Source organism: Saccopteryx bilineata, chromosome 2 (assembly GCF_036850765.1).
Source record: "Saccopteryx bilineata isolate mSacBil1 chromosome 2, mSacBil1_pri_phased_curated, whole genome shotgun sequence".
NCBI classification, from domain to species: domain Eukaryota; kingdom Metazoa; phylum Chordata; class Mammalia; order Chiroptera; family Emballonuridae; genus Saccopteryx; species Saccopteryx bilineata.
This window is the reverse complement of record NC_089491.1, coordinates 308,698,754-308,714,510: the sequence shown is the minus strand read 5'-3', so window position 1 is coordinate 308,714,510 and position 15,757 is coordinate 308,698,754. Positions and strand designations below refer to the sequence as shown.

At 44.5% G+C, this 15,757-nt stretch overlaps 1 protein-coding gene across 1 annotated transcript; it reads right to left on the bottom strand.

Moving 5' to 3' along the window:
- Window positions 1-501: 501 nt before the first annotated feature.
- SLAMF9 (SLAM family member 9) lies at window positions 502-6,126 on the bottom strand. The gene is given in 6 exon segments (XM_066254506.1): window positions 502-584; window positions 587-706; window positions 2,741-2,787; window positions 2,789-3,061; window positions 3,497-3,583; window positions 6,059-6,126. Coding segments are annotated over 6 exon segments (678 nt in total).
- Between the last annotated feature and the right edge of the window lie 9,631 nt (window positions 6,127-15,757).

Sequence of the window (15,757 nt, the reverse complement as noted above, 5' to 3'; positions counted from 1 at the left end):
CCAGGAGTGGAAGAAAGGGGCTGGAGGGGCACCTAGAGTGGAAGGAAAGGGGCTGGAGGGGCACCTAGCGTGGAAGGAAAGGGGGCTGGAGGGGCACCTGCAGTGGAAGAAAGGAGGCTGGAGGGGCACCTGGAGTGGAAGGAAAGGGGCTGGAGGGGCACCTGGAGTGGAAGGAAAGGGGCTGGAGGGGCACCCGGAGTGGAAGGAAAGGGGCTGGAGGGGCACCTGGAGTGGAAGGAAAGGGGGCTGGAGGGGCACCTGGAGAATAAGGAAAACAGGGGTGTAGGCATGCCAGAGTCATTCAGCAAGGGAAAAAGCATAGCTTCTCTGGAATAGTGGTCATCTAATTCAACTTTATTGTGAGACAATCTTCTCTGGGAAAGAATGGCCCTTTGTACATACACCATTGGCCCCTGAGACAAGGAGAGCCTTGGAGGAAATAGAGGATTATCCGAGAACTAGGAAGGAACAATAGTCAGAACAGGGGTCCCCAAGGGGCGATCAGGCAAGGTGAGGGCAAGGCTTCTCTTTCTTTCTTTGTTTCATTCTGTTTCTCCTGAGTTTTTTCATCCTTGGTGTCTCGCATTTTTCTGGCCTCAAATGAGCCGGAGCCCTATAGTCAGAGTTACCAGGAGCAGCAGGAGGAGTGATGCCTTGGCCAGGAGGCAGAAGGAAGCTGAGGCCTTCTCTGAAGGGTAACCAGGATCTGGGACAGAAGAAAAAAGAGGAACACTCACAGGGGGTGATTGCAGACACCTACACCAAATCCCACAGAAAGATCTCAAGTTCACAGTCAGTTGATGCCCCTTTGAAAGTGTCTCTAGAAATACTTATTCTATTTGCAGGAAGTCAGAAACTGAGCTCTGGGCAGCAATCTCAAGCTGAGCGAGAGACTAGAAGAGACCTTTAGAAGTTGGGAGCTGTAGGAAAAGGGAGAGCCTCCTCCCCAAATCACGGGATCAAGTCTGTGGGATGGGGTTAGGTTCTAGATATGTATTCTCTTGGGAAGAACTGAGTGTGGGAGGTGGTGGCCTTGAGGCACTGCAGTAGGTCGGGGCTGCCTGGGGTCCTGGTACCTGACAGAAGGTACCATTCTACCTAGTGCCATTTTACTCTGGTCTGAGTGGAGCCAGCAGGGATGAGACAGGAGCTGATGTTGCTGATGGGGTTGCTGGCCCTGCAGGTGTGGGAGAGGGCATTGTCTCTGGGCCTTCAGGATGTGTTGAGGACAGAGCCTTCATGTGTCAGTGCCGTCCTCCCAGGATATCCATCAATAGGTTACGTCTGGCCTGCCTTCTCTACAGAACATGTCAGGGACATATTATAAGACCTTCCCCCGAGATCTCAAAGCTCACAGTGGTGTGAGGTTCTGAAAGCTGTCCTAGATGAAGGAGAAACACAAAAGCCTTATAGGTAATCAGAAGTTAGGTCTGTTTTACTAAGTTGCTCAACACTGGGGTATGGAGGCTGTTCTTTGAGAGCCCTTCGCTAAAACAATAAATAAACATGAACTAACAAAGCTCAGCCACCACACAATCCAGGGTCCGCTGGGAAGCTGCTGGGGCAGACAGAGCTGCCTGTGACATCTTCTACTATCCCTTTATACCTTGCCTCTCTCTCTCTTACTTTGGCACCCTGTAAAGCCAGTAGCCACGGCCACCATCACAGCTGCCTGGACCATGCAGGTTCGCATTGGATTCAGACAGTCGGTAATGAAACAATAGAGCCAAGAACTGGTTGGCCATTATCTTTAATCCTAGCTTGCACCCAGCAGGCAAGTAAAAACACACACTGGGCTCCAAAACCCACTCATTCAGTGCTCACAAAGCTACTGACTTATTCAAGTTTCCTAGAATCAAAGGTTTCTAGCTCACTAGCCTTATTCACCTCTGTTCCCCAACTCCTCTCTGCACAAACTGGCTTCTCCCTCAGCATTCCGCCATCTTGGCTGCTTCTCCTGGCCTCCTCCATGTGGCCTTTCTCTGCTCTCCTACAGCATGGGCCTCTCCTAGAACATAATTACTCTTCTCCCCCGAACAACGAACAATGTGATCTCTCTTCCTTTTAAAACCTTTTGGCGTGAAAGCCCTCCCCCAACACATATTAACATAATCACACCCATCCCAAGCAATCACCTGGGTGACAGCTTCCACGTGGGCAGCGCCATCTTTAACAAAGTGAGCATAATATATTTTATCTGCCCAACACACTCCACCTTCCTTAAAACCCAATTTTACCTCTATGATCCCAAAACATAATTGTCACCCTCTCAGGGACATTTATAGTTTAATCATGTCTCAGCAAGATTCAAAGTAGACTGTCAGTCAATGTTAAAGGCACTAAGAAGAAACTTGTGTTCAAGGAGAGAGGAGTCACTGATTAGTAGCCCTCAAATCACACAGGAGGATAAAAAAAACTGTCTCAAGAATGGAGGTGGCATTCACACCCCCACCCCACCCCAGTGTAAAATCTCACTGGGAGAGAAGGTCTCCCAGAGATCTACAAACAAAACACCTGCCCTCTTTCTGTTGGGCGCCTCCACAGGAACAGCCTCCATGCCCCAGGGCTTTGCTGCTCCAGGTCACTCTATCTGTAGAAGCAGTGGATGCTGAGGGGACAATCTGCCTTCCAGTCCCACCCCCTCATGTCATAACCCCAAGTCCTGAGACCCCTCCTCATTTGCATGGGATGCTCAGGAAAGCCAGAGAAAACAGATTTGCAGTTCCAAAGCTAAACTCACAGTAGATACATGGATTGTAGTGCTGCATGGTGAAGATATGGGATGTTCAGATTAACTTGAGCTTGATAAGGCCCCAAGTCCTCCCAGCTCAGATTGCTGATGTGCAGAGAGTAGCTGCCCTGGTAGCGAGGGTTGGTCACCATGATGGTAGCCGAATGTCCCTCTTTCTCTGGCACCACAGTAGCAAGCCTTATGTGGGAGGACCAAATGATGTTCTCAATCTCTTCATCAGATGGTATTTCCAGGGGGAGAGTGATGAACCCCTGAAGGACTGCAGCCACATCCTCAGGATCTACATCATCTCCAGAATCCCCTTTGGCTGCAGATAAAGGAAGAAAGGGTATACAAACAGACCAGCTGTTGTATCTGGGCTACTGAGATTGGCAGCAGGTCTATGATCTCAGTCTCAATTTAACAACTTCTATGGCCCCACACTCAGTCCTGTCCTCCAGCTGCCTCTTCTGGCTTTAGCTTTCTGCTGCACCTGGCTTTAGCATCTACTAGGGATTGGCTTCCATCTGTGCCCTTATCCTCCAAATTTTACCTTCTCTGTTTGCCATCATGGGGCTACTCTCCCTTCAATATCCCCAGGTTCCTCATTTCTTGGTCTTGCCCTGAAGCCATACCCTTCACTCCAGAAGAGCTGAAGTATTCATTCATCCCCAAAGAAAGTGCCTTGCTAGCTCCAAGGCCCAGCAGAACAGAACAGAGTGAGAAGGACACACTCTTGTCTCAGAGCTGCAGTCTTTCTCTCCTTCCTGGAACAGCAAGAGCAGGAGCAGCCACAGAAGGGCCCCCCTGTCAGCAGCGCTGTGCCCCAGTAGAGTGTCATAGCACCCAAGGCTGTGAAGAAGACAAGCTCTCAAGGGGCTATTAAAGACAGTGACTGGTTGACAGCCCTGAGGAGAGGGAAATAATTCTCACCCTATCTCCAGCTCTCTAACTTCCTCCTTTCTCACAAAGCCCCTCCCCCTCCCCCTTGGGAAAATTTCTCCCTCTGAGCCTCATTGTCAGATGGTTTACCCACTGACTCATGTTTCCTGTCCATCAACTCAGCTCAGATCCCACTTAAGTGAAGCCTTTCTACACTCCCAATCCTTTGTGTTTTCAAATCCCCTCCTGGGCCTACCAACTCTCTCCCAAAGTCAGAATACTTTCTTTCCAGTCTTGGCAGCTCCTGTGTAGCTGTGATCATTTGATCTTATAAACGTCTTTATTTCCCTAGACAGCCTCTATCTTTTGGGATATCTGTATGTCCCACTGTTTCTGGCTCCCATGCTAGACACAAATAACTCAACTGATATTTTTGGAATGGATAAATGAATGAATGAAGTCTTTCTATTTCAAACTAGTTATGTTCCCAATTGAGAGACTTATTCAGAGGGAGAAAAACTTGACCCTCTTTAAAACAGTAATCTGGACCAGAGAGCTGATCAAGGTTGTAAATATTATGGAAAGACTTTAAATCATTTTGTAAGTATATAATGTGGGTCAGATCCGATTGAGGGTGAGTGCAAGGTATCAAAAATCTTACTGATGGTCAGAGCTGTCCAGGAAGCACTTAGTAAACTTGGGAGATAATTTTGGCCCCTGGTATTCAAACTAAGACTGGACAATCACTTGTTTGTATATTCTGCAACATGTCTGACATTAGATAGTGTATTGATGTAGATGCAAATAAAACCAACTTCAACTTTTTATTCCAGAGTTTTCATGCCGTAATGTTTGACGAGTCTTACTGTCCTTAGCAAGCATATCAAAGCTTCCTAGTTGATGATTATCTGTATATCTTAAAATGTTGCCATAAATATTTTTGTTAGTAATAACTAGAATAGTATGACAATCAGGAAAATATCAAACATGATAGCATTTATTATAAACAAGCACCTATAACAAGACCACAGGAGGTACAGCCCTTGGCACTACTGCATTCTTAGTCTTGTCAATCATTAGTCTTGTCAAACACTGTTTAAAAAGTACTGTAGCCTTGGCCAAGTAGCTCAGTGGATGGAAAGTGGTTAGAGTACTCCAAAGGTTGCAAGTTCAATTCTCTGGTCAGGGCACATGTGAGAAGCAACCAATGAGTATGTGGCTAAGATAGAACAACTAGGTAGAATAAAACAGTGAGTTGATGCTTCTCTCTCTCTTTCTCTCTCTCTCAAATTAATGGAAATGTTTTTTTTAAGTGCTGTAACAGAAGTCTGTTAGGGAAAAACAACTCACACTGAACTGCTGAGTCATTTGTCTCCTCCAACCCTACATTCCAGTAAGTAAATTACCCTGTAATAAATTCTGTTATGTTCTATGAAGTTGCCTGCATTATCTTTCAATCTGAAGCTATCTTCTCGTTATGGCAATCATTACACCTTTGCTCCACTGTCAAAGAGGTATTGAGACCAGATAACCTTTAAGTTTCTAATAATTAATTCTAAGAGTCTGGGCTATAATGAGGAAATAAGAGTGGTGTCTCAAGATCAAGGGCACAGTAGAAACAAAGATATTCAAGTCTGGCCCTGTGCCAAGACTTCATACCATTAGTTTAGCAAATTCAGCACTTGATCAAATATTTGAGCAGCTTCTATGGTTCAGATATGGTCATAAATAGTGGGGGATTAGCAGTGACCAAGAATTTTAGATCATGACTTCTTTGAGATCATAAGCTAACAACTGACCACAGACGAGCAACTGTAAGTTTGATGAGTCCTACCAAAGGAAAAATTGGGGGAGCTTATAACAAGGGTATTTAGCGAATTTCAAGTAAGGAAAGTGGGGAGAAGCTTTCAGGGAGAAATGATATTCAAGCTGAGACCTGAAGAATGAGTAGGATCTTCTAAGTGAAGAAGAGAATCAAGTAGATAGTTGTTAAAGTTTAATTTGTGAGCATCAAACCTCAGGGACTGGGAGTTTTTGAAAAGGTAGATCATGTCCCAGCATGAGTATGAAATCTTTCTTATGTCATCTTCCTGTCTTTAAAAATTAAAATTAAAGCAAGGGGGGAAAAAACAAGGTCATGTGCATAAATATTCGGAGTCTCAAAAGTGAGTAAATCAATTATGTTCTCTGAGAAGAAGATGCTGGAGTTAGGAATGAAAGAGGCTGTGTACATGTGCAGAAGGGTGGTAATGCCTGTAAAAAATAGAAAGAAAAGGAAGCAGAAACTGAGGAGAACCTGAGACCAAGACACAGAGCAGTCTTTGCTAACTCAGCAGGGAGCTCTGAGCTAAAAGCTGACAACCTCACTGTGCACAGCCAATGGCTGCCACTGTCCAGGAGGAGCACAGATCCTGCAGGCAGCTAGGGGCTGCCAACTAACTGTACCTCTTACAGCTGAAGATAAGTTCTCTCTTGAAAGGAGATCCTGAAAAGAGGTCCATGGGCACCTTCATGGCTGCTACGTTGAATGTGCTGGTCAGCCCCAAAATAACTTTGTCCAAATGGATTAACCCTGTCTATAAATATTAGATTATTAGGCTTATTGAGCTGGAAAATAATTTCATCCTTTCTACCCCCCATCTTCATTGGGCTTTCCCAGTCCAATGTGGAGAATGAACTTCACAGAGAATGGTTTTCAAGTACTCTGAAAACCTGATTTCATTCTGGCTCATGGATTGTGATCCCAATGCAACTTCATTTCTGTCTCTCACTGCCCCATTAATCTTACTCAGTAGAGTAGTGCTCCCATGAACCAAATGAAAACTCTGGCCTTGGCTTCGGCCTCGGTTCAGAAATGAGAACTTCCTGTCCCATGTAATATACAAAATTCCAAGTTTGAATTAGAATCAAATTCACCTTACCCCAGCTTGGGTCTGTTTCTTGCTGGAGCCCATAGTGGGGGTGGAGTGGGGAATGAGGGGTGGGAAAGCTCTCTGCTCACTCTCAGCTAGCCCCAACATTTCCCTCCCCTCAACTCACCTCCCTGAACTCATGCACCCTTCCCCAGGAGGGTGGGCAAACAAGAGAGGTGTTGAAATTGTTCTTAACTGGCTGAGTGACGTTGCCCTCTGAAGGTCTAGCAGATGGTTAAGGTGGAATCTTTTTCTATTGAAGGGCAGTTCTCTTCAATGGATTTTTAAGAGTTTCCACTGATTCTTTCTCTCCTACCTTTGACTCAGGGTGGATGTATCTCTATTCTAGGTGGTCCTTTGGAACATATTTCTCAGGCCCTGACACCTTGGCCATATAATTCATCTCCTCCCCCTCACTCCTCCATCTGTCCTCATTGTATGTTACTCAAGCCAACTAAGCAGGTTGTATCACATGGGTTGGTCCTCAGTTGCTCACCATAAAGCTTTCTTCCCCCTGACAGATTCCAAGATCTACAACATAGCACCACACTTTCGGCTGCCTCACAGGAGTCATATCTCAGTCCACCATGATTTTAGCTTTCCCAGCCCAGACTTAGGTTTCTGTCTCCTCAGATCCACATCTGCAGGGCACATATTTCAAAAGCTCTCCAAGTCCTCTCCTTGAAGTCCCCTTCTCTGACTCCTGATCAAAGAAAAAAATTCAAGCTTGTGGAATTTTATACAATTACAACAGGTCCTTAAAATAATGATGTTTTGTTCAACATCATTTTATTATAACATTGATGAGAGTAGGAATTTAAGTCTTGTTTATATCAATTAGCTTATGGTAAAATCGGTTTTGTTATATGTCTATGTCATTTCACTTAAAGTTGCAGAACATATCAATGATGTTAAGGGAGGATTTGCCATACTTCTAAGGAAATCTCCCAACTCTCTTTCTCAACTCTCTATCCATGAATGAGGGGGTTCTAAGAGCAGTGACATGGTTCTTCTTCATCCCCATTGGGAATTTCACAAGGAGAGATCTCCTCCACTCTTCCTTTGACCTCCTGATGCAATCACATGGACACTTTGGTGCAACCACAGGAGGGAGAGTCTCAGCTGACATCTGGTTTGTTGCAAACATTTACAGTTCCCTCATCACAGCCTTTGACACTGATGACATCTGCCCTGCTCTGGTGAACAGTTTCATAATTGTGTCTCTATCTTTAAGTATTCATCTTTGCTTTTCTACTTCAGGATTTTTTCTGAAGCACTGGAATGTCCTCAGCCCGGGTGCAGTGCAGCCAAGAAGTGTATAGACCCCAGAGGAAAACCCAGCCAGGGGAGTGCTGGGTTGGTGGATAGATGACCCAGCCAAGGGAGTGCTGGGTTGGTGGATAGATGTCCCAGCCTCCCTGCCCTTCTGTGAGACAACTCTGAGGCCTGGTCTCCATGGTTCTTCAACCCCAGTTACCCACAACAGTAACCAGTCATTAACACACCCTTTACTGGGTTTTCTCCCTTCCCTGTTTTACACTCCTCATTCTTTCAGGTTTCCTGGATTATCTTCTAGAAAGACTTCCTCCACTCAAGTTATTGCCAAAGGCCCTCTCTGGGAGAAATGTAGACTAAGAGACTATTACACATGATAAAGTGGTTGAGCAATAAAATTTAGATCCCTCTCTCTTCTACCTCAGTCTTTAGGAGCAAATAGTCAATGAGAAATAAGACTTTTACCTCAATTCTTCTGGTATAACAGCCTTGGGAAACAGGGGTCAATAATAAAGAGGTTAGGGTAATAATAAAAGTCAAACCTTGTATCAGACTTTTCCTTAGCCTCTCTTTGTATCTGGAATTTGTGGAGCCACACAGCAGTGCTGTGGTCTTGGAAAAGCCATTAGCAGTAACTTCCAAATAAGTCACCTTCTATTCTATCAGAGGATCTGCTTTTCACTTGACATGTTTTGCCTTTTTTTCACCCCCTGTAAATGTCAGGGTTAAAAGAGTGATTATTCAACTGAACCATGAAAGCAGCTGGAGAGAAGTGAAATGGTCTGCAAATCATTGAGGTGTACCCAAAATAGCCACTATGAAACAAAGGAAAAAAGAGTATCCCTTGCAGCAGACCAGGCTGGTAGGATCCCCCAAGGTGGGACAGAGCAGAACACATGAGGCACAGACAGAATCCCAACCAGGTGAGGCTGAGACAGTGAGGTGAAGAGAAGCTGAAACCAGGCTACAAAGATGCACTGTATCCAGCTCACCAGATCCCAGAGCTTAGGCCACACTCTCTTAAGAAGTTTATATTTGTCACTAATCATCAGAGAAATTCAGATTAAAAACACAATGAGATATCACCTCACACCTTGTCAGAATGGTTACCATCAATAATGAAAAAACAACAAGTGTTGGTAAGGATGCGGAGTAAAAAGAATCTTCTGCACTGTTGGTGGGAATGCAGATTGATGCAGCCATTGTGGAAAACTCAAAAAATTAAAAATGGAACTGTCTTATGACCCAGCAATTTCACTTCTCGGTATTTATTCAAAGAAACCCAAAACTCTACTTTGAAAGACTATATACACCCCTATGGTTATTGCAACATTATTTACAGTAGCCAAGATCTGGAAGCAACCCAAATGCCCATCAATAGATGAGTGGATTAAAAAAGTAGTGAGATATCCATATATATATATATATATACACACACACACACACACACACACACATGTGCACGCACATGCACACACACATACAATGGAATATCACTCTGCAGTTAAAAACAGAATGAAATCTTACTATTTGCAACAGCATGAACAAAGCAAGAAGGTATTATACTCACTGAAATAAGTCAGAAAAAGACAAATACCAATTGATTTTACATATATGTGGAATCTAAAGAACAAAATAAACAAAACAGAAACAGACACATAAATACAGAGAACAGACTGATGGTTGCCAGAGGAAAGGAAAATTGGGGGACTGGGTGAGAGAGGTGAAGAGATGAGGAAGTAGAAATTGGTAACTACCAAACGCAGGGATGTAAAGAACAGTACAGGCAATAGTGTCAACAATATTGCAATAAATATGTACGGTAGCAGGTAGGTACTAGAAATATCACAGGGAACATTTTGTAAAGTATATGATTGTCTAACCACTATATTGTACACCTGAAATCAATACAAAATAATACTAAATGTAAACTGTAATTGAAAAAAAATAAAGAAGTTTACTTGTTATATAATAGTGATAAAAAAGAAGTTTACTTTTAATGAGCAAGAGAAATATAGGATGAAGGTGAAGGGAGAACACAAAGTAGAGGGAAAGTTCTCTTACTGTTATTTTAAGATGGAAGAGATTTGGACATATTTAAAAGTTGAGAAAAGAAGCCATTAGCCCAGGCCCAATAGTTCAGTTGGTTAGAGCATCCTCCTGAAGCGCAAAGGTTACTGGTTCGATTCCAAGTCAGGGAACATACAGGAACAGATTGATGTCCCTGTATCTCTCTTTCTCTCCCTTCCTCTCTCACAAAAAATCAATAAAGAAGAAGAAGGTGAAGGAGAAGAAGAAGCCATGATGGGTGGAGGAAGGCCTGAGAGTCAGAGCCCAGGAGGAAAAACTGGCCTTACATTGCAAGATGGTCCTTAATGAAAATCAGAAAAGATGGTCAGAGATGCAAGAAGATTTGTATGTGGTAAAAACTTAAGGGGCGTCTTGTTTGATTATTTTAATTTTCTTTCTAAAGTAGAGGAAAAGTTATCTGTTGAACCTGAAAGTTTGAGTGTGTGTGTCAAAAGCAGGTATTTCAGGAGAATAGACAAAATTTGAAACAGATAAGGTAACTCTGTGTCCAGATTTCTTGGGAAAATCCCAGTCTAAGCTTGCTGTTCTGACCTAAATATTAATAGTGTTCCTTTTCACTCTTAGAAAGTGTCCTGTTTGTAGGAAAATTATGTGGTAGAACAGGAGGAAATCTCATTAAAGGACTCATAGTAAAACAGCTGAGCCTTAGGAGTTCAAGGTCACCCTTAGCTTTTCAGATTAACAAATTGTCCTAAAGATCTGAAGAGAGTCAGTGGGATAGACAGGAAATAAGAGTAGGCATCTGGAACCAAGCTGCTTGGGTTCCTTCATCTGCAGAATGGGATACTCACAATACCTGCTTTATCGGGTGGCTGTAAAAATGAAATGGTACCTGTAAGCCCTTAGCACAGAGCCTCGTGAAGGGTTGAAGAATTGTTATGACTGAAGGTTGGTTAAGTGTCAGGATCATGGGCTTTGACATTATGAAGACCTGGGGCCCCTTCATAATTGGCAAATGTTTGGCTATTTAAGAGAACACGCAGGAAGTCTCTAATGTAAGACAATGACTAGGTTTACTCAAGAATGCCTGGTGGCAGCACTCATAAGCCACTAGGCTGAGAAGACAGCAGGCATTGCTGCCAAAACATTCAGCCCAGCTTGGCATTTTCTGTATTTTTCTGCAGCCGGAAACGGGGAGAGACAGTCAGACAGACTCCCGCATGCGCCCAACCGGGATCCACCCAGCACACCCACCAGGGGCGACGCTCTGCCCACCAGGGGGCGATGCTCTGCCCCTCCGGGGCGTCGCTCTGTTGCGACCAAAGCCACTCTAGTGCCTGGGGCAGAGGCCGAGAAGCCATCCCCAGCACCTGGGCCATCTTTGCTCCAGTGGAGCCTCGGCTGCCGGAGGGGAAGAGAGAGACAGAGAGGAAGGAGAGAGGGAGGGGTGGAGAAGCAGATGGGCGCTTCTGTGTGCCCTGGCCGGGAATCGAACCCGGGACTTCTGCACGCCAGGCCGACGCTCTACCACTGAGCCAACCGGCCAGGGCCAGCTCGGCATTTTCCATGACACCTGCCGCTTCACCGGCTCAGCCTAGTATGGACTCAGAGATGTAGCACACTAGGCTGAGCCCCTTTGACACACTGCTTAACAACTCATTTCTTGTATCACAGATCCCAGACTGGTTCTCTCTCTCTCTCTCTCTCTCACACACACACACACACACACACACCTCCACTTCTCTCTTAAGTAAGATTTGTCTGCCCTTCTTTCCTAAAATTGAGTTGTTAGGCTGCGTGTCCTTAGCTTCCCTCATGCTCACTGTGTGCTGTGTGCATCAGAATCACTTGCAGCTCTGATTACAATGTGATTCCCTGGCCCCACTCCAGACCCAGGGAATTAGGATGGGGATACTGGGGGCAGAGACCTGCAAATTCACCTGATCAGTGTAGAGGGGATTCTCCTCTGCACTAATATTTGAGAATAGTACACTGCCTGCTCCTCTGTTTTGCTGAAACCAAGAGGAAGTTCCCCAGTCGGCCATGCCTTTGTCACCAGGCACAAAACATTTCTTTCCCCCTGAGTGGAGCAGTGACATGGCTGCCTTCTTGAGCTGGGTTTCTTAGGATCTAAGCGAGGTTCCAGGGGCTTTGAGTCTGTCCTACTGAGAAGCCACCTGGGAGTACAAAGAGCTGTCTGCAGGACTGGGCGAGGAGAGGAGGAGAGCGAAGGGGAAGCAGCAGGGGGCCGGAAACGTCAACCTGAGATGCCAGTTTTTATCCCTTGATGGATACAAGTGAAAACAAGGAACTGCTACTCAAAGAAAAACAGTTTGGAATCTACTAATCTTGTCCAACCCCTTGTTTTACAAATTAAAAACAGGAGAAACAAACCCCAGAGGTCCTGGTGGTATAGGGTTTCTTCAAGGCTACAGAGTTTACTGGCAAAGCTGAGGCCCAAACTCAGGTCTCCTGGTATCTTGCTGGCAGGACTGTACTTGATTAAACTCATCTGAGATATAACAGAATATATCTGATGATGTCCCAGCACATAGAAAACTCTCGGTCAATGTTATTATTATTGTTGGTGGTGTCATTATTAATTTGATTTGTATTCTTTTGTTATTATTCATTTGTATTTGAGACTGGAGGTCCTCAAAGAGAGTCTGAAGGGAACAGAAGAGGTGGTCTGAGAAAAGTCAGCTGGCCGCCCAGACAGGTCTGCACAGGTTGATATTTTTCTTAGTGAATTCAGCAATGATCAGGCTCCAGCTTGTCACTGCACAGATATATAACTCCAGTCATTAATGTCCCAGAGTTTATCAGAATCTAGGATATAGACTGATTTTATCAGAGCTGTCATCAATTTACATCTAAAATTAGCCATTCATCCAAAAAATATTTATACTGTTACAATTAAGTGCCAAGTACTGTTCTAGATGTGGCTGCTGCGGTGAGCAGGAAAACATAGAATTCCCATTCTAGTTAGACTGGGAGTTGGAGGAGAGAAGAATACACAACAAATACACTTATATGTAACAGGCAGTAATCAAGTGCTGTGAGGGAAAACAAAGCAGGAAAAGAGAATAAAGAGGGATGACAGAAGAAGTGCACTTTGCTGGGCGTTCAGATCAAATTCACCAGTTGCAGTGACATTGCCCTGATGTCTCCTCCTGGCACGGGGTCAGTATGTGGAGTTATTAACAGAAGTCTGGGGAGCATGGCATGAAAGGGAAGGAGATGAACTATGATTCAGCCATCTGGTTGACGTGCACAGTGCTTATGTACAGTGCCAACATTAGTAGAAGCTGGGTGGGGGTCATACAGAAACAGCAATTCTGTAAATCTAGAATTAGCTCAAAATAAAAAGTTTAAAATTTTTTTAATTAAAAAATAAATTAGAAAAAAATTAATGACAACCTATTGCATCCATCTCTACAGTATGCTCCTCCTACCAAGTTGCCTGAGTACCACAGTGTGGCTGAAAGAGTCCCCAGACCAAACTGGGATGGCATTGTCAGAATTGACTTCTGTGGCTGTTCTTATAGAGTCCACACTATCCAGTCTTATTTTCCTAATAAAGTAGGTACATTCGTTTGATCATTTGTTTCTTTGGGGATGATTTGCAAATTTCATTTCTGATCTGCTAAGAAATGACTAAATATTCAGGAACTAATTTTTCCTTTTCCATAACTACCTACTCCCCTCCCATCACGCAAACACACAAAAATTACTTCTCTTGCTAAAGGCGGCAGCTGTCCCATCATGGGATACAAAATGTTCTCCCCAGAGAACACCCCTTTCCCCGTCAAGTTCCCCAGTGAGTTTATCACTTTTAAAGGTTTTGTGACACCCTTGGTGTCACTCTGCGATCTGAGTCAAGCCCTTCTTCTTAGAAGACGGAGGGGCTATCTGGAGTCCTGACCTGAGAGCACTGAAAGCCGCTTGGAGTTTAGGCCATGACATTGTGAGACAGCATTTCCTGGAACCAAGAGGTCTCCCCTCTGTGAGGGGAGAGCACCCTGGTAAAAGAACACCAACAATGGACACATTTTCTCCCAATCTATGGAAATGGCTAAAGAATGAGGAAGGCCTTGGGAATCCCCCCGGTCTACTGGAAGAGGTAATAGAGGGACAAAATGGGAAGTTGATGATCTAGGAGCAGCCACCCCAGTCATTCTGTGGATGTGAGAAGCAGAGATAGAGAGGAGAATTTTCTTGAGATTGACCACGCCTGGCATTAGGGGTTGGCAGTTTGACTGACTGTGAATTGTTACATTGGGAGCGGCTAGATGAGGGACAAGAGGTATAGTGCCTGACAGGTAGGTGACTTTTCACAAACTCACCTGATGGAGGTGTTACATAAAGGCTCTGCAGTCCAGTCTTTCTTGTAGAACAATGGTTTCTATTTCTTAACTTTAGAGAATATTCACACAGCCCTTTCCTAAAAGGTATATAATATTACAAGAAACTCAATAAGTGAAACTAATAAAAATAAATTTTTCTAATGAAGCCCATCTCATTTAAGCCCCAAAGGCAAGTTCTTGGAGACCGAAGGGTTCTGTGCAGCTTCCCTGTTGAGGGATTGCAAATGGCGAAGAAACAAGGCTGCAAGAGCGGGTGAAATTTCAGGACATCTACCCACATCTCCAACAGAATGGCTAAAATTTCTTCTATTTACATATTGGGTTTATAAAAAGATTTCCTGTGAGGAAAACTTTACTTTAAAAAAAAAAAAAAACAAACAGGCCCTGGACGGTTGGCTCAGCGGTAGAGTGTCGGCTGGCGTGCGGGGGACCCGGGTTCGATTCCCGGCCAGGGCACATAGGAGAAGCGTCCATTTGCTTCTTCACCCCCCCCTCCTTCCTCTCTGTCTCTCTCTTCCCCTCCCACAGCCAAGGCTCCATTGGAGCAAGGATGGCCCGGGTGCTGGGGATGGCTCCTTGGCCTCTGCCCCAGGCACTGGAGTGGCTCTGGTTGCGGCAAAGCGATGCCCTGAAGGGGCAGAGCATCACCCCCTGGTGGGCAGAGCGTGGCCCCTGGTGGGTGTGCCAGGTGGATCCCGGTCGGGCGCATGCAGGAGTCTGACTGTCTCTCCCCATTTCCAGCTTCAGAAAAATACAAAAAAAAACAACAAACAAAAACAAAAACAAAAAAGCCACTACTCACTCTGTTCATAATCCTCTAAAATAGTGTTTATTACTAATTTTGAAGCTTTAAAAAAAAGAATATTATGTGTTCCAATAAGTAACCATGGCTTACTCTGGCAGAGGTCCTCAAAGCTGGGGTTGAAGGAGTTTGCCCTCATTGAGAATTACTAACTCCAGTTAAGCAAGATGCTTAGAAAGCTGAAACCCAGCCATGTCATAAGGACCCTGCAGACTTATCCTACTGAAGTGCTTTGATGTGATGCCCAGATTCTGTGTGGAAGGGAGTTGCAAAGTAGGAACATTCAATGGGGTTCCAGAAAAGATGTACCTGAAGATATTATTCCCTAGGATGACATAGCATCCTTCAAAAAACAATGTCTCCCAGTGGCTGTTTCCCTGAGCAGTCCAGTGATTACATCGCAGACCTCACTGCCTGCCCTCTCAGAGTTGCTGCTGTTGTATAGAGAGCTACATGTGTAGCCTTCCTATAGCCAGGATAGAATACTAAATAAGCAGTTTCGATACTGACTTTGTTCCCTGCTCCAGCTTGTCTTCCTACCCTGCTTCCTTCTCGTCACATCTTCCTAACTGATTGCTGTCTTATCTTGCCACACTGAATGCATTTTGTAAGACATCTGAGAGAGTTTGGAACCAAGCTTCCAATTAGAAGGAATACAGTCTACACAAGACCACCTTTATTTCTTTTTCTTTTTTTCTTTTGAAAGAGAGACAGAGGGAGGAGAGAGATGAGAAGCATAAACTCGTAGTTGCTTCAC